We start from the raw sequence: 21,198 nt of genomic DNA, 5'->3' as shown, positions 1-21,198 counted from the left end.
TTTCAAATTTATCCCTTTCATCTACAATCCGAAAAAATTGGGGAAAAAAAAAAGTCAATGTGATTTAATTTTATAAAAATAAATTAATTTATTCTTGTATATTATTTTAGTATATAATATACATAGTTAATGTATAGATTATGTTGATGAATATTCACATTTGGAGAAAAATGTGTGTAATGTTTTTACCAGAGTCGACTGTCTAATATTGAAAATGACTATTTATCTCTTATTTTTTAAAATAAAATTAAAATTAACTTGTATATTATATATATATATTTTTTTTGTCTTACTTAATTGAATTATACTGAATATATTATTATTGCTATAATTAAAAATATATGAAATTATTTCGTTATAACCTTTGACTTCGGAAGTTATTTTGCAATGCCCTTATATAAAATTAATTAAAAGCTTTAAATTTATATAGTACTAATGGACATTAAGCATAAAACTAAATGTATTATATATATGTATATATATAAAGATGTTGATAAAATAAAGTAAATATAGTCAATGAAATAGTTGAAATGTCGTCAAGCTAACCTCTATGTATAACAACGGAGACAGAGTACAAATTAATGGATTAACGGAGATAACATAATATTAATTATGAATTTGGAGAAATTTAATAATGTTTGTTTATAATCATAATTATATTAAAAAAAATTATCAAATATATAAGTAGTTAATTATGAATTTAGTAATTATAATGAAGTGTGAGTTCGATGACAAGTTTAATAACTCATTTTATAAGGGCAATAGAGTCATTTGATTGCGAATAATTTTTTTTCTATAAAATAATTCCCTATGATAATACAGAAATTGAGAGATTATAAATAAGTGGTGACGGTTTGGATCATATGCCACGTAGGATTTCAACATAATCTGACGTGGCATCTTTTTAAAAGTCTCCACCATTATCTAATTATTATTTTTAAAAAGTACAGTATTGCTGACACCATTAAATTTAAGCGTGAATTATTCGTTTCGTTTTCAATTAATTAATAACGTTAAAAATATTTATTTATTTGATTAACTGAATTTAAATATAGTTCTAAATTTATATTTTAAAGACTGTGAATAGTTCAGAAAAAAAAATTATATTTTTTTTAAAAAAATATACAAGTTCAGTGACTAACGGAGAACGGTAGATAAATGACAGCGTTAACCTCGGGAAGTGTGCTTAACCTTACAAAACAAAACGTTAGAAGTAATATAAAGTGACGGTTACAACGTCAAATTACATATCTGTTACTTGTCGTGTAGTAGAATTGTTTTTGTTTTGACACGTGGATAAGAAAAAAAAATTTTATAAAATTCTTTATACTGTAGATAAAAGTGGGAAAATGGAGCGGGAAAAATATTTTTTTGTAATTCAAATAAGTTCGATTTTGTATTGATTAATTTGGATATTTTCGAATTTTTGATCATTTATATATTGATTTGTTCTTCAAAATATATAACTTTCTACGGTTTGTAGGCAATCAGGATTAAAACGATTCTATCTAAAGTCATAACCTATGTTGTATAGTTTTGAATAGAACTTAATATTTTAGGAGTAACGAATACGGTTAAAGATACTAATTTATCAAATTTTATAAAATTACCTACTAGCAATATATTTATTTTGTTGAGCTTAAATTATAATTTTCTTTAAATTATTATGGATTTTTTTAATTGTTAGATCACATTTTTAAATGTAGTAGGCTAAAATGTTTCCTCGAACCTAAAACACACAAAATATAGGTTTTGATAAAAGCTAACGTAAATTGGAGTCATGCACATGAAGTATTTATTATTGGATTATATTTATTTTTTTGAGAAAATTTGGCCAGCATTTAATTATAATGATATTTTATTTTTTTAAAATATTTTTACGCTTTTAACTTCAATATCTTTTAATTATAAATTGAAAAAGATATTTTTTAAAATAAAAAAATATTATAATTGTATTAAAATTCTGGTCAATAAGATTAATATGAGAATTAGGGGCACTTACGCCTCTCAATTATTAGAGGGTCTAGTGGACGAGTTTAACTGAATTGAGGCAGATTTATTAGGTGAGTTGAGTTAATAAATTGATATATTATATATAATGATTCATTCGAAAATTATTTAGGCTAAAGATAGTTAAAATGCATATCATAGAGTAATACGTTCAATTTTTACTGAATTTGAACTGCTTTATTTGTTTTTTTATGAGCTGAAATGTGTTAAGTTGATGAATAAATAGATTAATAAATCAATGAGGTATTTGTGCTATAAAACATATCTTTTGCACTCATATCTATCGAACCAACTATATGGTATACTCTAATATATGATGGGAAATACACGAGTTCGAAGTCAAAAGAGTAAATTTTTTCTTTCAAAAAACATAAACGGCATATCAAATTTTTATTTTATCAAAGGGAAAAGAGTCTGATATACCCCTTAACTTTGTCATTTAGAGCTGATATACCCCTTGTTATGAAAGTGGCTCATATATACCCTTACTTGTAAACAAATGGCTCACATATACCCTTTTCCTCTAACGGAAATGAAAAAAAAATAATTTTAATCTAAATTTTTATAATTTTTTCTAAAAATTATAATTCCATATGAGTAAATTTAATCCTCGTCAAACATATTTTTTGTTTTGACTTTTTTTTGTTTCAATGACTAATTTATAATTATTATTTTGATAATCAAATTTATTTATGTTTCACTAATATTCTTATAAAACTTATTGTAGATGACCAAATTTTTTCTTCGAATACGAAATTAAATTACAATACACACAAAAAAATAATTTAAATTTTTTTTCTTAAAACTAAGGAATGAAAGACAAAAACAAAATAAGAATAAGAAACTCGAATAATTATAATAAAAGAAGTCAAAAAATAATTTATGTATGAAAAAAATTAAAATATACCTTGAACTTTGATAGAAGAATCATATATTACCCCTAAATAATTTTTTTAAAAAAATTAGAAGTAATAAATATAAATTTAAAACTAATTTTTTAACTTCCGTTAAATGAAGGGTATATGTGAGTTATTTTGTAACGGCAGGGTATATATGAGCCGTTTTAACGGTAAGAGCATATATGAGCCACTTTTATAACGAGGGGTATATCAGCTCCAAATGACAAAGTTGAGGGGTATATCAGACCCTTTTCCCTTTATCAAAAGAGTAAAGCTATTTTCTTCTGACAATTTTTTTTCAAAGATCGCTGCAGGAGCAGCGTTTTTTTAAATTTTTTGTTTTCAAACCAAAATATGGCTGCCTTTTATAAAATAAAAAACAGAAATTTAAAATTGAAATCGCCGTTAATACAACGATTTGCTTTAAACCCCCTTTTTTAACCATGGCTATCACTTAGATTTTATTTTTATCCTTTAAAAAAAAGGATCTTAAGAAAATCAAGGCAGCCATAAAACGAATTTTTTAATAAAATATTTGCAGCAATTTTCTAAATTTTTTCCCCAATAAAATCGCTCCCTGGCTAGCGATTTGTAGATTTTCTTTTAGTTTCTTAAAGAGAATTGCTGCTGTAGCAGTGATTTTCATTTTTTTTTAAAAAAATTGAAGAAAAAAGCTGCAAAGGCAGTGATGTTTGTAAAGCAATTTTTTTTGAAAAAATCGCTGCTACAATAGCGATTTTACAGATTTTTTTTAGAGTAACGGGATCAATAATTGTCAGAAGGAAATCGCTCCATCAGGAGTGATTTTTCTCTTTTGATTTAAAAAATATTGATACGCCGTTTATGTTTTTTGAAAGAAAAAAACTGCCCATTTGGCTCCAGACTCGAAAATACACACTCTCACTTAGCTTCCTAATTTTTTCATATGAAACAATCACATAATTTTTTTCTTTTTATGCTGATCCAATCAAAAAAATCTATAAAAATAACCATCAAACAGTTTCCGACGTAAATTTCTATAGAAAAATAATATTGTTTTAGTTCTTAAGATTCGTTGTCACACGTGATGGAGAAGGGTCCTCATCTCTCTTGCCTAATACTAGCTTGTAGCTAGGATTAGAAAAGATACTAAAGTTGGTTGATTTAAGAATATATTTTTTATTCGGTGTTTGGTATACGTATAATTCAGTTACTATGTATTTTAAATTTAATTTTTTATAATTAAAGTTAACTTGTTAGATTTAATGTAAACATATCGGATATGATTAAGTATCTAAATGAACCAACCTAATTGGCAACCAATGAATTAACGGCTAACTAATTACTAAACCAAACTTGGTTTCTCTTTCTTGTTAGTTCAACAAATCATATTTGCATCATTAATCCACCCTTTTAGTGTTGTGGAATATTTTAAAACTTAGTGTCAAAGATGTGATGATTACGTACTTTAATAAAATAAAAAATTACTTTCATTTTTTATGTATGTATGTGTCAATTTATTTTCTCACAAACATCATAGCAAAGTTGGATATAGTTGTACATTCTTTTTTGGTTCCTATTCGGTATTTATATTGGAGCTTAATTAATCCGGATTGCTTGGAAGTAAGTGTTTTTTACCAAGTATTTTCATACTCATGACTCGAATATGAAACATCTGGTTAAGAAAAATAATAGTTTCATTCACTATACGACATTTTTTTTATGGTGATACAGTTAAACGCGGACCATTTAAGGTTCAACAGTTTGTGAAACACTTCACCAGCCATATTGCCATCTGTAAAACTTCGTCTGTCTGACAGAGCCTTACTAAAACGAGCATAACGTTTTACTCCAAACTCGAAATGGAGCAAACTTGGTGTATTTGGAAAGAAGACTCATAGATATTTAATTTGATAGGTCATATTAAATTAAAACTCAATCGGTAAGATCATTTGAAGTTGATTCAAGTAAAATCTCATATTGAAACTCAATCGATAAGAAAGTTTTCAACTCAACTTTGTGGTAGAAAATTCTAATGACCTTAATTCATATCCAAAATCATTTCCACATTTAAAGAATTGAACTTTAACAGCTGATGTGTACCTATAAGGACCCCTAAACGAGTCGTACAAGTCACCATAGGCCGTCTAGGGTCCCGTCCAAGTGACTCAAATCTTGATACTCCTGGACGGTTGGGTCGTGGACCCCTAAACACGTCGTTTAGGGTACTGTGAAGGGTCCATGGTCTATTTTGGGTGCGTGGACTTGCCTGCTAGCCCTCTTTACCCTTTTCTCAAAATTTGAGGTGTTACACGAATGATTCAAATTTTAAGAGAAGAGTTGTGAGGTGTTGTAGAATGATTTTGGGTGTTAGCTTAGAAATCTTTAAGGTATTACAAGACTGAAAAGAAAAGAATGTCATATATAATGAGACGGATAGATATGAATTTTTTAAGTTACCTAAAATTGTGACAATTTTATGAAAAAAAATGGTGATCTCTAAAATTTGATTTATCAAAATAATTTATTTTGACTTTTGACATGAACCATATATTTTCTGATCTACTTGTTTGGACTTCTCATTCTTAAATTAGTCTAAGTAAAATAGATTTGAAACAAATGAGATATGAATTTTTGAAGTAATGTTGAAAATTGTGATAGCTTTTAAAAACAACAAATTTTCATAATTTGGTTCCTAAAAATTATTTATTTAGAATTATAGTTTAAGATATATATTTTCAGGATTGATATACCCGTTATAAGCTTTGCATGTGTATATTATTCATATTAAAAAGGATTAGAAATGAGTGAAATATGATTTTTTTGAAGTTTAATGAACATCGAAACCTGATTTTAGTCCTAGATGTTTGGACTAAAATAATGACGAAAAAAAGTTTCTTATATACAATTTAATCTTTCATAGTATAACGATTAACCCCTTGTCGCGAAAGTTGAGAGAGTATAACGGTAAGGATATATATCAGCAAGTTTTAAACTTGTAAACAAAGATAATAACGATGAACATATTTTTTTTTAAAAATCTTTGCAACTTATTAATTTGTATTGAATTATATTGCGATATACGCGGAAAAATTAACTAGTTAATTAAACTTGAGCATTTCTCATTTCTCTTTTGGTTTCTTCTTTTGGCTTACAACATGCTTTCCCTCAATTAGTGCTACATCAACCAATACACTTTTTCACATAAAAATTCCATAACCCCTCATTTCTTTCTTCTTCTTTTTTTTCTCCCTCTTTTTGTTCTTCCAATCTTAGGAAGGCAAATATTATCATGGGAAGGAAGACTCCGTCGGGAAATTCTTCGTCGGAGTCAGACCTCGAGATAAAAGTACAACCTCGTAATATTGGCCTCGAGGAACGTGATCAACGTCTACATTCTTATCCTCCTCAGATTCCACCACCAAATTATCAACCTTATAAAAAATGGGCCCCATGGCTAGTCCCTATAATTATTATAGTCAATATTGTACTTTTTATTTTTGTTATGTACGTTAACGATTGTCCTCATAATAGTAACAATTGTTTTGGTATCGACTTCTTTGGTCGTTATGCATTTCAAGATGTTCATGAGAACCCTTTACTTGGTCCCTCTACAACAACGTAAAGTACTTATTCGATATTTTAATTACAATTTATTTCGAGATAAGTTATCATTTTCTTTTTTTTTTGGAAAATTCTTATAGGTTACAAAAATTGGGTGCTCTTGATGTGAATAAAGTAGTTGATGGAAAACAAATATGGAGGCTATTTTCTTGCATGTGGTTACATGCTGGTGTATTTCATGTTGCTGCCAATATGTTGAGCTTATTATTTGTGGGCATTCGACTTGAGCAAGAGTTTGGATTTTGTAAGTAAATGATTGTCCTAGTTTTATGTGGTGAGTTGAATAAGTCATAATTATTATAGTCTCAATTTACGTGAAGGTGTTGTTACCTAGACAGTTAAAACGTAATTCTTTCAACTTTCTTTAAAATTGATTATAAGTTTATATAGACTTGTAGTAGTTTTCGTGTAGTTTCTAAAATATTTGAAGTGCGCGTAGTCTATATATGAATTCATGGTTGAATTTAAATATTTTGACCATTGTACTTCGAACACCTTCACATAAGTTGAACAAAAAGAGCAATAATGTAAAAAAACTTGGTTATAACAAGTTATCACATTGTTTTAAATTTACTAAATCATGTTTGATGTAAGTAGTTATCTTATAGTGTAACAAATGTTCACATACTATGTACATTTTTTACGTACAAAGGTGAGGAGTATATTTATCCCTTTTTTCAGTATTATTTGATGTCAGCGCATGTAACTTAAAAACTCGTAATATTAAAATAATTGTAGTGGTGAAACATTGTTTTTAATATGTTTTTGTAGTGAGAATTGGTCCACTTTATGTTTTGGCTGGGGTTGGAGGGAGTTTATTATCAGCTCTATTTGTGAGGAAAAAAATTTCAGTTGGTGCTTCTGGTGCATTGTTTGGTTTACTTGGAGCTATGCTGTCTGAACTCATCACAAATTGGACATTATATGAAAACAAGGTATGGTTTAATTAAAACTTTTTGCGTACAAATGGAGATTTAATTTATACAGACTGACAGTGTAAAGAATTTTTTTGCACTATCTTAACCTCTTAATATATGGAATATCTTGATTTTTACATTTTGTTATAGTTTGAGATTGTTTATAATACCCTTGTCATTAATAAAAAGGTCACATGAGCTTCAGTAAATTCAGTGTAATTATGAATCAATGTCAAAAGTAATTAAAGAGGTATATTTGGACATTTTTCTCAAAAGATTTTAATACGTGAAATTCACTCAATTCACTTTTCGACTTGATTAAAGTCGAAAGCAAATATGAGACAATTTATAGAGGATAAGGGTATAATTGTCAAAATATATAACATAGATACAATTTACTACTAGAAAACAACAAGTCATTCTCATCGTGAATCAATAGGAAATTTGTGTTGTATAGATAAAATATGATTTTTCGATTACATTCTCCCCAGATCAGGTGATCACTAGAAAAACACATGATAGGAAACAAATTCTCATTGAACCAATGAGAATAACCTCTAAATATTTTCTTTTTGTTTTTCTCACCGACTAAATCAAAATATGAGTGACCATATTCTGAACGTTTTTCGAAAAAAAAATAGTGACTTTTTAATAGTGAATCATGGACTAAGCTAATTAATTTTTTTTTTTTTGGTTTATCAAAACAGTTGGCAACACTACTTACATTGATTCTCATAATTGCATTAAATCTAGCTGTTGGAATTCTTCCTCATGTGGACAATTTTGCACATCTTGGTGGATTTGTAACTGGATTTCTTCTTGGTTGTGTCCTTTTGCTTCGTCCACAATTTGGTTGGGTTAATCTAAACAAAGCACCTCCTGGCTATTTTGTGGCTGCAAAAAAATCCAAGTACAAGATTTATCAATACATACTATTGATGTTCTCATTAGCATTTCTCTTAACTGGGTAAGTAGTACTATTAAGTAATCTTTTCGCAAGGTTTTATGTTCGGTGTTTGAAATCTGTGTTGAAGCTTCGATTCGAGGGAGAAGAGCTCCCTAACAGCAGAGGCGTATCTAGAGGGATTTCGTGGATTCACATGAATTCATGGTCTCCTCTCTAGATTACATATAGTAGTGTTATATTTTTTAAAAATATTTAAATATAAAGGTGTGAACCCACGTTAAAAATAACATATAATAATACGATAATGATTGGGTGCACCCCTCCAAGCAAAGAAAGAAATTTAAATCTTATCTTTGTTAGTAACTTCCCTCCAAGTGGTTATCAGTTATACTTTTGACCTTTGGTTTTTTTGCCTTTAATCTTTCATAAATTCAAGTGTGTAATATTGGATATTCCTAAAAAAAAAAAATAGCATGGTAAATTTTTATATAATTAAATCAAATGTGTATATTAAAATTTAAAATTAGTAGTATTATATGTTGGAACTATGATTTTTAAAATTTAAGGGTTCAATGTTGAGAACTTTAAGGTCAAACTGATCAAATTTATATCTTAAATAAATCTTTTTCGTAATAATGCACCTATCCTTTTTAAATCCTGGATATGCATCAGCCTAACAAGATCATTAATTAAGGATGAAAGAATTTTTATTCATCTCACCAGAACCCTTGGTTATGTCTAGTTACTCTTAATTGTAGTAGATAACCTGTCTTATTTTTGAGATTATAAATTTTATTTCTATAAAATGAAGAATTATCGACAGATATCTTTTGAGTGACACGATGTTTTGTAGGTTTATCCTTGGGTTAGCTCTATTGACAAATGGATGGGATGGTAATGCACATTGCTCATGGTGTCATTACTTAAGTTGTGTCCCAACCCCTCTATGGAGTTGTACTGAAGCACGTTGTGCGGTAAATCTTTCTTCCACACTTGTTTTATCTTTGAAATTTATTTTAATTTTCTCAACATTTGTATCTTTGAAATTTATTATATTAATAAAAAAACTAATAAATATAAAGTTCAAATAAAATAATTTAAACATTATGGTTGGCGAGTGGTAGGTAAAAGTAGTGGCCGATGATGGTTGTACGATATATAATGGAGTGATAACTAACAATGGTAGTGTGGGTGGTTGTTGCACGATGGTAGTTGTGATGGTTGGTGATAGTAGTTAGTGATGACTGTGATGATAAAGGTGATCGATTATAGTGGATGATGGTGATAATTGACGGAGATGATAGTAACAATAGTGGTTGACAATAGTGATCATTCTGATTATAGAGGTAACTGATGGAATAATAACTAGTAATTGGTGGGACATTGACTGTTGATATTAATGATTATGATGATTGTTGATAACGGTTGATGATAGACAATGCTAGTTGTACGTGATGGTTAGTGGCTAAAATAAGAGTATTCGAGAATGTCATCATAGTATAAATATTTGAATAGCCTCTTAATGATATTAGAACTTTGTTCAAGATTTGAATAATTCAAATTATTCGGATCAATTAAATAGTTAAATCATAATAAAAATAATCGTCACATTATGAGTTATCTAATTTTCTGCTTTTAACTAGACTTTCTATGCTACGTGCAATATAATGGATTTGTTACATGTTTTTTTATGCAACTTAATTTCTTGTTGCAGACAATCCAACTTGGGAATCAATTGAACATGACTTGCACATCAAATCATAAAAATGGGAGTTATATGTTGACAAATCCTAATAATACATTTGAAATTCAAATGTTATGCTCCAAACTATGCACATGATGAGATAATTCATAGTTGGGAAATTATTATTTGTGGTGAAAAGTATCAAGCAATATGTTTCATTACTCAAGAACAAAGCTTTTTAATTGGAGAAGATCAAGAGGATTATGTAAACCAATGAAATATTTCTTCTTTTTTTCTTCTTTATATATATATATTTGTATATGTGTACCAATGTTGCTTTTATCAATGTACACCACCATATGTTGTAAACCCTTTAGTTGTCAAAATATTTAGTACTTTTTTTTTATCACTTGTATTTGTACAATGAAACTTCTCTTCTTCTTATTCTTATTTTAAAAAAGAAAAAGAAAATGTAATTAGTATGTATTTATTCATTACTGATATTTCTGTCCAATTTATCAAATTATTTTATTTATTGACTTTCGTTTTCCAAAGGCAAACTCTATTCCTTAGCAAGTGGGGAGATAGTATCAAAGAATGATACTACAAAGAAAAATTAAAGCACTACGTTAACAAAGATTTTTAGCGACAAAAAATATGCATTTTAGTGACAATTTTAAAAAGTGTTCAACGCCTTATTACCGATTAAAATATAAACAAATTGACAAATGCCAATATTATGAAATGGCGTGCTTCATTAAAATCACAATAAAAGAAAAAAAAAGTCCTCTATAAATTCATTATTTTAATGCCAACATAAAAGAAAAAAAAAATACACCATTTAATTCTAAAAGATATTTTGTTTCGAGTCTAACCGTGAATTTCATCAAATATCAAAAGTATTATAATAATCCTTGACAGTCAAATTATAACAAAAACACTTCAACTATTGAACTAAAACAAAAAATTACTAAAATAACAAGTAATTAAGTATAGAGATGAATTGGGGATGATCAGTTGCTTAGACTCTACTAGAAGAAGAAGAGGTGAAACATGCATTTTTCTTCAATATGCATACATCCTTATTTCCAACTCATTTTTCCAATTAACCAAATGTTAATTGGGCTTGAATCCTATATAAAACACTTCAACATTTTACTTAGTCCAATCTCATTCGCCTCTTCTAACTCATAGGCCTTTATAGAGCTAGTTTGGTTCACAACAGAGTTGTTTATAAACAAGAGTGCGAATAGAATGAATGCCTCCACTAATGGTCATTGGATCAGGTCTCTTGATAGAATAATAATGTGGAAAGTATATATCTCAAAGTAAATCAAACACAAAAATTTTCATGAAAACCTCATTTCTCAAGGGAGCAGATAAGGGTTAAACATTTTAAAAGATATTATCATAGATTTTTCTTGTATACTACGTTTATTTTCTTAAGAATTGAACTTTTCGTCATACCTCTAATTCTTACTTAGTAGAATTTGCATGGGTCTTAATGTTATTATCCTCCATTTCTACTCCAATTCTTACAAAGAAAATTAGGGTTTTGTCTTTTTATTGAGAGGAAGTAAAACAACTCCACTTTTAAATCTTGATTAATAGTAGAGATACTTTTTATTTACAATATCTAAATTTTTATAACAAAATTAAATTAGAGATGATTTTAATGTCACCTTTATCTAACTATATTTTTAGGTTTTGAAGAAAAGATAGAGGAAAAAAAACTCTTTTAGAAAAATCGAGTATTAAAAATTTAATATTTTTCAATACCTTAGATGTTTTAATTTTATTGTTTTTCTATAAGAAGCTCAATATTCCTTTTTTTTTCTTTCTTTGCTATGTCTTTTCCTACTATTCTTTTTTTTAAAAAAAAATTATGATAAACCCCTTAACTTTGTCATTTAGAGCTAATATACCTCCGTTAAGAAAGTGACTCATATATACCATTGTCATTATACAAATGACTCATATATACCCTTACCGTTACAAAAGAAGCTCACATATACTCTTCATCTAACGGAAGTTATGAAAAATAGTTTTAACTTTATTTTTATGACTTTTTAAATTTTTAAATTTTAATAAAACCATGTAGGGATATATATATAATCCTTCTAATAAAGTTTAAGGTATATTTTAATCTTGGGAAAAGGGTCAAATATGCTCCTAAACTATTCGAAAAGGTTTAGATATACGCCCCGTTTAAAGTTTGGTCCATTTATAACCTCGCCGTCCAACTTTTGGTCTACATATGCCCTTATGGCTGTTAGTTGGCCAACTCAAAATATCCAACTCATTTTACTTTTCTTGAATGTCAAATGCATTTTCCACGTCATTTTTATGTATTACCACTTGACATTTATATTAAAGGGAAAAGGGTCAAGTATGCCCCTAAACTATTCGAAAGGTCTACATATACCCCCGTTTAAAGTTTGGTCCATTTATACTCTCGCGTCCAACTTTTGGTCTACATATGCCCTTATGGGTGTTAGTTGGACAACTCGAAATATCCAACTCATTTTACTTTTCTTTAAATGCCAAATGGATTTTTTCACATCATTTATATATATTATCACTTGACATTTATATTAAAAGAGAAAGGGGTCACTTGTGCCCTAACTATCCGACCCGATTTTAAAACACATATATGACCGTCTCTTAAATGGTTCAATTATGCCCCTAATCCGACTCATATATGTGTGAATTATTATGTTATTTACATCATCATCGCCTGCTGCAGCTTGCAGTTGTGCATGTAACGTTGTTGCGGTGAATTCCTGCGCTCTAACCCTTGCCTGCCAGGTTTGCGCCTCCAGCTCTGTGTTGCGCCGAAACGCTTTTCAAACCTCGACTTTCTTTTCCTTCAGTTGCCGCGCCATTGATTCCTCGGCGGTTCCAATCAGAGCACGATAGTGTTCGCCTTTTAAATGGTTCAATTATGCCCTAATCCGACCCATATAGGGTATTTTAAAAAAGGGGCCAGGTTATATAGATTATTTAAAAGACGGGTCGTATATGTGTTTTAAAATTAGGTCGGATAGTTAGGGGCATAAAAGACCCCTTTTTCTTTTAATATAAATGTCAAGTGATAATATACAAAAATGATGTGGAAAATCCATTTGGCATTTAAAGAAAAGTAAAATGAATTGGATATTTCGAATTGACCAACTAACACTCATAAGGGCATATGTAGCCAAAAGTTGAAAGGTGAGGGTATAAATGGACCAAACTTTAAACGGGGGTATATCTAGACCTTTTTGAATAGTTTAGGGGCATATTTGATCCTTTTCCCTTGAATATAAATGTCAAGTGATAATACATAAAAAAAAATGACGTGAAAAATCCATTTGACATTTAAATAAAAGTAAAATGAGTTGGATATTTCGAGTTGGCCAACTAACGCCAAAAAGGGCATATGTAGACGAAAAGTTGGACGACAAGGGCATAGATGGACCAAACTTTAAACTGGAGTATATCTAAACCTTTTCGAATAGTTTAGAGACATATTTGACCCTTTTCCCTTTAGTCTTTTCCATACAAATATTTTTTTTTGAATTCTTTATTTATCATTATTCGAGTTTCTTATTCTTTCTTTTCTTTCATTCTTTAGTGTGAATAAAGATTTTAAAACTATTTTTTTCGGCTATATTGAATTTAGTTTTTGTATTTATCAAAATGAAAAAAATGGGGGATCTATAATGAATTTTACAAGAAAATTAGTGAAAACATAAATAAATTTGACCATCAAATAATAGATTAAATTAGTCGTTAAAAAAGGTAAAAAATACATGTGAGGAGGATCAAATATACTCCATATGGGTTATATGTTATTTTTTTCAAAAAAATAATTTAAAATTAAATTTTTCCGACGTCTTCCGTCAAAACTCGGGATCTCCATGATGCATACTCTAATGGAAGGAAACAACTATTACGTTTTTTAAAACATTTGCAATATATATAATCAATAAGCTACTTTGTTCAATTACATTTTATAAAAAAAGAAAGAAAATTATCAACTACACCTCAATCTCATTTTCATCTCATCGCCTTTAAGTAACTTTCTAAAATTGAATCTCAATTCAATATTTACCTCTAAAATTACTCAGATCACTGTGCCAATGATAACGAAAATAAATTTAACAAGCATATATATATATATATATATATATATATATATATATATATATATACACACACATAACCAGAAGTATATATAAAATAAGATGCAACAAACACCAATGTCATGATATTTGTGGAAAAGAAATGAATATTGGTGTAAGGTGTAAGAGTGATTCTGCAATGATATACTCTTTCTTTTTCAATTAATTTGTCTTGCTATCTTTTTTAGTCTATTTCAATAAGCGACATGTTTAAGATTCAAACTATCTTTAGGAGGACGAGCATGTTATGGAGAATTAAGATCGTTCTTTAGTAAATAAAATTTAGGGGGGAAATGTCTGATATACCCCTTAAGTTTGACAATTTAGAGCTAATATGCCCCTCGTTATGAAAGATGCTCATATATACCCTTATCTTATACAAATGACTCACATATACCCCTACCTACTTATATATACTCTTCATCTAATGAAAGTGAAAAAAATAGTTTTAAATTTACATTTTTGACTCATATACACCTTTACCGTCATATAGAGGGCATCGTTTGAGGCTTTGTGTGTGAGGAGGTGTCGATCTCCCACTGGATGGTTCAATTCATTTGGAGTATGACCTTGGGGCAATGATTTGTTGCACGACGCCATAGATAGAGTAGAGTTGATTCAGCAGCGCCTCGTGAATGCACATGGGTATATGGATTACGAGTCTCCATGGGTCCTTATCTGGAAGCTAAAACTCAGCAAGGTGCAAACGAAAGGTTGTGCGACAACTTTGATTTCACCACATCATTTGATCAGCTCATTGCATCACATTGGCTATCTTTATTGTGTGTGTAAATTGCGTATCTGTTGATTTGAATATTCTCTGTATCCTTATTGTTTACTTTATTCACACTGTTATTATATAAATTGGCAGCATTGATGCCAGAATGAAACTTTTCTGTATGCCAGTGGAAGCGTTTCATAGTCTATTTCTTAAGTCTGATTAGTTGCTTATGCTATATTGATCTGACCTACTGAGTACATGTGAATTGTATTCCTTATGCTCTTGTTATTTTTTTTATGTAGATCCTAGTCAAGGTGATCTTCGTAGTGCTTGATTATATCTAGTGATTTCTTCTTGTGGTGAGATCCTGCTTTGTGGATCGTCATTAATCTCCATCTATCATTTACAGTCTTTAATTTCTTATAAATACTTGAGATGTATTCCAGATTCTAGAAATGTATTAGATGTTCTTTATACTTGTGATACTAGGTTTTGAGATTTTCCTTGTTGCGTTTCATTTCTTTCGGTTGTGGCCCGACTTTCCTTTGAAAGTCTCCTATGTATTATTTCTTTGGGTTTACACATTAAATTACAGTTCTTTGAGTGGTGTCATCATGACCTCGACTTTTGGATCGTAACAAATACATATTTTCTTTCAAAATCTAAATTGTTGTCATTATCACCATTTGTATGAGAAGTTTGTATTGAGATACAAAAGTTTAATATTGATTAACAAAATTTAGATAAGTAAATGAATGTTCTAATTAGAAATTATATTGTTGTTATCATGATCACTATGCTTGTGAGTTTCATAAATTAATAACTAATAAGAAAGAAGTTTAATTTACTTCTATCTCTATCGTAACATTAACCTTCATAATTTGAGACTTCTTTAGGTTTCAACATAAATAAATCAATACGAAAAAAGTGTAACAATTCTTTAACAATATAATTATAACTTACGAATATATTGTGATCAATAACACATGTTATTTTAAACAATAGTTATTCAATGTGTGCAGGCAAGTGCATGAGATGAATCCCGTAGACACAACCTACAACCCAAAAATTTATTTTTTTTCAAATTTTGAGACGTTACATTTTCACTTTATTGATGTTCGTCCATATTAAACATTATAGTTTGTTCTTATAGCCCCATCTCTCTTCAAGGTTGAGGCTACTAGAGGTTCATAGTGGGATCGATGAGTTGCCAACGAATGAAATTTAATTACAGATGATTTTAATATCACCTTTATTCAAGTAAGATGATTAACGAACTATATTTTTAGATTTTGAAGAACTGATGGAGAGGAAAAAAACTCTTTTATAAAAATCGATTATTAAATAATTCATTTTTTTTCTATACCTAATAAATCTTAATATTATTATTTTTCTAAAAAAGCACAGTATTCTCTTTTTTCCTTTTTTGCTTTGTCTTTTCCTACTATTTCTAAAAAATTAATTACTAAATTATCTTAAATATTTTCATTTGACTAATTGACGGTTCAGATTTATCACCACTCTCTTTTACATATTATTAAAAACCTATATAAATAGACTCAATTTTTTTCACAAAAACATAAAGGGGGTTTCACTTCAAGCCCTTGCTGAGGATTTTTGCTTCTCCGTTCGGTCGGCGCTCTCTTCAGGTGAGTTTTCCTTCTGTTTTTCCATAGATTTCATTGATGCCGGAATAGATTTCCGATTAGGTTTTTGATTTTTGATGAATCGCATGCTTTTTATCAGCTTTTTTTGGTTGTGTGAATCTCAATTTATTTATTATTCAGTCGAATTTTGTATGTGTTGCTAAATCGATCATCGGTTTCTGCTATCTTTTAGTTTTTGTTATGTTTATTTTTTATTTGTTAAGCAGGTGGGATTGAAATTCTAGATGTTGATGTTTGTTGCAGTTTACATTTTTTGGAGGTATTAGGGGTAGGTTTAGAGGCGAATCGAGTTATTTTTTTTCTGAATTTTGCTATGGATGGTACCTTGTTTTTTTTTTAATGTCTGATTTAGTTTTTTTGTATGGGTAGAGGAAGTGGTTCATTCATTAATGAGTTTAGCTAATTTGAATGGGTGTTTCTAGCTGCTTCACTCAATTCATTCTAGTTTATGATGGACAGGATTTTGTGACCTTTCTTGTGTTGATTTTGTGACCTCATTTTTGTTGTTTGCGCTATGCACTAGTGGCTTCGTATCGACGTTTGTCTTCTGATTATATATTAGGGATCGTACTTACCGTTTTTGACACCCTTTCATTCGGAGATACTTAGGTTCGTGATGGTGCGCGCAAAAGGCAAAACCGATGCCTCAACTAATAGATCTGGAGGTGCTCCTGTTGCTTCTGAGTCTGTTTTGACAAAAGACTCCAGCGAGATGGAGAACGACGTCGAAACTGGAGTCTTTGTGGAAACAGCAGTAACTGAGCAAACGGCGGTCACTGTTGTTGCAGAAGAAGAAAATAATGTAGCAGAAGCTGAAAATTTGGAGGAAGAAAATGATGGTGCAGAAGAAGTAGTGGAGGAAAAAAATGATGGATCAGAAGAAGAACATGATGGAGCAGAACTTGAATCTTTAGAGGGAGAACTTGCTAAGAATGAAGATTATATAGAAAATGAAGTGGCTGGAGGGGATGAAGCATGTACTGCTGATAAGAAAGCAGAAGATGCTAGTGGTAACGATGAAGGTACTAAGCAAGAAAACACCAATCAACAGGAAGGTGTTAAACAAAGTGTAGGCATGGAAAAAAATGAAAATGAAATAAATGCAAACAATAAGGAGAAAGTGGAAGGAAGTTCGAAAGAAAAAACTAAGAGATCGAGGAAAAGGAATAATAATAGAAAGAGAAAGGCCAATGGAACCCCCCAAGAGAAAGGTGAAGATAAGCAAGTTCAAAAGAAAGTAGCCTCTATTGGCAAGGGTGAGAAAGACTTGGGAAAATTGGTCTCCAAAGCTGTTGAGCCAAGCTCTAAGAAAGTGGCTTATGAAGACAAGTCTAGGGTGGCCCGTAAGGATATTGATCTTGAAGGCAAAGACGAACCCGAGTCATCAAGAAAGAAGTCTTCTGCAAAGATGAAGGCTAATAGCATGGGTATGATCTTCATATGCAACTCTGAGACTAAAAAGGATTGCTATCGTTACAAGGTTCTAGGATTGCCAGCAAACAAGAAAGAGACCGTGGAAAAAATTTACAAGGGGATGCGGCTTTTCCTATATGATATTGACTTGAAGTTGATGTATGGGATCTACAAAGCTGCAGGACGCGGTGGTTGTAACATTCAACCCAAGGCGTTCAACTCTCAATTTCCATCTCAGGTTAGCTTGTTGTGCTATCAATGTCCTCTTAATCTTCGATTGCCTTTCTCCTTTTAAAAAAATTGTTGGCGAAGGACAATGTTTGTAGTTGACATATGAGAAAAGTACCCTTTTTGTGTAGAGTTGCTAGCTTATAAATGTTTGCATGAGCACATTTAAGCTGAAGTTTCAAGCAAGGATGTTTGTCCATGGTCTAGGTCAATTTGGTTGATAAAAAGTAATTTTTGGTTATCTAAAGAACAATATCAAGTTGAAACATATCTAGTTCGATTTGTTTTTTTCTTATCTTTTTGGTCAAATAGCTTGTTTGACTAAGCTTTTAGAATTCACTTATCTAGACAAGTATGTTTTTGTTTGGAAGTGCTTTTCGAGAAAGTATTTTTGGAATTTGTTTGGCTAATCAATATGACGGTGAGTGTTATTGAAGGCCGGCTTAAGCTTGAAGCGAGACACAGAACTTGTCTAGTTGTTCAGTGCTCGCCTCACTTGGAGCCTATTTGGCCTAGTTGTATGGAGTTCAAAATACTTTTTGAGAAACAAGCAATTTTTTGAAAGATTATATGCTAGAGTAAACTCATGCAAATGGTTCAAGCCTAGCTCGAGTGGTAAAAGGTGAATGATTTGTGACTTAGGTCGCAGGTTCAAGCCCCACACCATGCAAAGCGAAGCTTGGTATTTAAGTGGAGAAGGGTAGAGGAGGAGCCCATTATCAACCGAGTTGAAAAGGTTGTGATTAGTCTAAAGGGTGGGTCACATGAGGATTTCTTGGTTAGCAAAAAAAAATAATTCATGCAAATGATAACGAAGGAGATGTAAACAAATTCCTTTTGTGCAAATGGCCTCTTAAATGATATGATTTTATAATTAAATTATTATATATGATTTTATGTAATTTCATTATTTTCTTCAGCTGAGGGTCTATAGAGAATAAATCCTACTCCCAAAGGTAAGGGTAAGGTTTGCTTATATATGACCTCTCCATACTCCACTTGTACTCGCTTGTGGAATCACACTTGGTATTTTATTATTTTTTATATGTAAATTCAAACATTTATAAGATGTTAAAGTAATGTAGTTATATAATTTAATAATTTTTATATATTTATATATACACATATAATAAATAAATGGAAGTAATTTAGGTTGCTCAGACTTTTCAAAAGCGTTGATGTTTGTGTGAGGTCCTCCAACAAACACGTGTGTGCAACACAGTTGGAGAGTTTGAGCAACATACCAAGTGATTATATACATGATACAATTAAACTAGTTTATATGATATAGAAACTTAGTATTTTTTATTTTGTACGGTAATATATAATATCAAAATTTACAAAAGCTAAATTGGAAGTTTTAAAGCTCGGTTTGTTCGGTGTTCATTTTCGTCGGAGGATATATGCTCCTTGTATTAAAGCTTGAAACTAGGGCAATGAGGTTTGGGTGCTCTGTTTCCACAAGGTGCTACTTTAATGTAGATATCAATGAGCTCCCTCTAAGTGAGAGTGGGACTATAAATGACAAAGATATATCAATTGTTGAGGTAATCTTATGAAGTAATGTGATATTCCCAAGGATGTGGAGCTAGAAATTTTATATAAGAAAGCTCGTCATAAATCTAATAGAAGCTTAAAATTGTGGCTTTTCATTTGGATTGTAAATTTAGAATGGTTTTGTTATATATGTGTTTATATATTATATTGCGTTAAATAGGGGATCAGTCATGCACACTTAAATCTTAGAGCAAGAGGAAGATGCTCTCCAAGGTGCATTAGCGAGGCGCCTAGATGTTGAGGTGTGCATGTTATCCCATTGGCTTTTTCTTGAAGAGGATAGTAATAAATAGACAATAAACTTAGTTGAAAAGTTCTATATTTCTCAATCTGCTCGATCGGTTTCACTTTAGATGATACTATTACTTTTTGAGCACACAAACTACTCTCTTTGACTACAACCTTTTCATATTGTTCAAATACTTTTTATATAATTTTAAAAAGTTATTTATACTAGGAATGTATTTTTTGATTAGCTAAATCTTGTTTTATAAGATTGAAAAATCAATGTCACATTGAGACCTAAAGTTACAAGGATTGAATCGGCTAGTGTGTGGGTGAGGGGGGAGGGATTTGAATCCCCCACGTTGTGGTTAGTCGCATGTGGTTAGTACGCCCCGCCCAAACAAATGGCTCGCCAAACAATCAAAAAGGTGTGTGACTCAAGATATATGCATGAATTATACGTTAATGTGTGTTTATGTTTCACAAATATGATTTTTTTTTTGGGCATTTCTAATAATATCAATCTTTCTTTGTGTTTTGACATTTTTCATTTTGTAGTGTTAGCCCCGATCAGTCAACGGTCGAAATACTATTGAGACGGAATACTAATTTATTCCCATTTCTATGTGCACCTTAAAGTTGTTCCTTTCTTCCTTCTGTTCAGTGTACTTTGGATTCATACAGCAGAGTTTTCTCTAATCTTGTATGCATGTGATGCATACATGCCACGATAGTTGCGAAGAAACCTCTGAGGCTTGATTCTTTTGAATGCCACAGAGTTTTCAATCTTATTCTTTTGAATGCCTTTTGTAATACTTCCGTCTATTTGAAGTCTGGAGTATTTTGCTCCAAGCCTTTTTCCTTTTTCCTTGTGCCAAACTTGGCTTTGAAAAATGCAGCAGTGTAACACTGATTAAAAACAAAGTTGCCTTCTCTCTGGTACTTTAGGCCACCAATAAGATTAGTCTTGTGTCAATGCTTTGGTATAATCTTCAAGCACCTATGTCAATCAGATGAACTTTTTTTAATCAGTTATGATTCAGATGACTGATGCTTTGGCATGTGTACATCTACCGTTGCACTTTCTTTTACTGCCAAAAAGATATTACGAAGGACCCTCTATCTCTTCTCTCTTTCGTTTTCCATGTCTCTGCTGATTTGCAGTAAGAAAGAATATGGTCGATTGGGGGGGGGGGGGGGG

At 30.5% G+C, this 21,198-nt stretch overlaps 2 protein-coding genes across 3 annotated transcripts in view; both read left to right on the top strand.

Annotated features, from left to right (window-relative positions):
• The first annotated feature begins 6,111 nt into the window (after positions 1 to 6,111).
• Positions 6,112 to 10,429, top strand: LOC107022784 (RHOMBOID-like protein 1). Its single transcript, XM_015223374.2, has 6 exons — positions 6,112 to 6,509; positions 6,593 to 6,756; positions 7,284 to 7,447; positions 8,137 to 8,396; positions 9,190 to 9,310; positions 10,051 to 10,429. Exons 1-6 carry the CDS (start codon positions 6,181 to 6,183, stop codon positions 10,174 to 10,176), a joined length of 1,164 nt encoding a protein of 387 aa, XP_015078860.1. The 5' UTR covers positions 6,112 to 6,180; the 3' UTR covers positions 10,177 to 10,429.
• Positions 10,430 to 16,469: 6,040 nt separating this feature from the next.
• Positions 16,470 to 21,198, top strand: part of LOC107023654 — a 7,745-nt gene continuing 3,016 nt past the window's right edge. The window contains exons 1-2 of one of the 2 annotated variants that reach the window (XM_015224412.2): positions 16,470 to 16,556; positions 17,184 to 18,225. In XM_015224412.2, the coding sequence (XP_015079898.1) occupies positions 17,191 to 18,225 (1,035 nt within the window). In that variant the 5' untranslated portion in view covers positions 16,470 to 16,556; positions 17,184 to 17,190. Of the gene's footprint in view, positions 16,557 to 17,175; positions 18,226 to 21,198 lie in introns of both variants that reach the window. The other variant, XM_015224413.2, reaches the window with a different exon arrangement.

This window comes from Solanum pennellii, chromosome 6 (genome assembly GCF_001406875.1).
Source record: "Solanum pennellii chromosome 6, SPENNV200".
Lineage (NCBI taxonomy): Eukaryota > Viridiplantae > Streptophyta > Magnoliopsida > Solanales > Solanaceae > Solanum > Solanum pennellii.
Note: the sequence above shows the minus strand (reverse complement) of the source record. Positions and strands in the feature narration are given on the sequence as shown.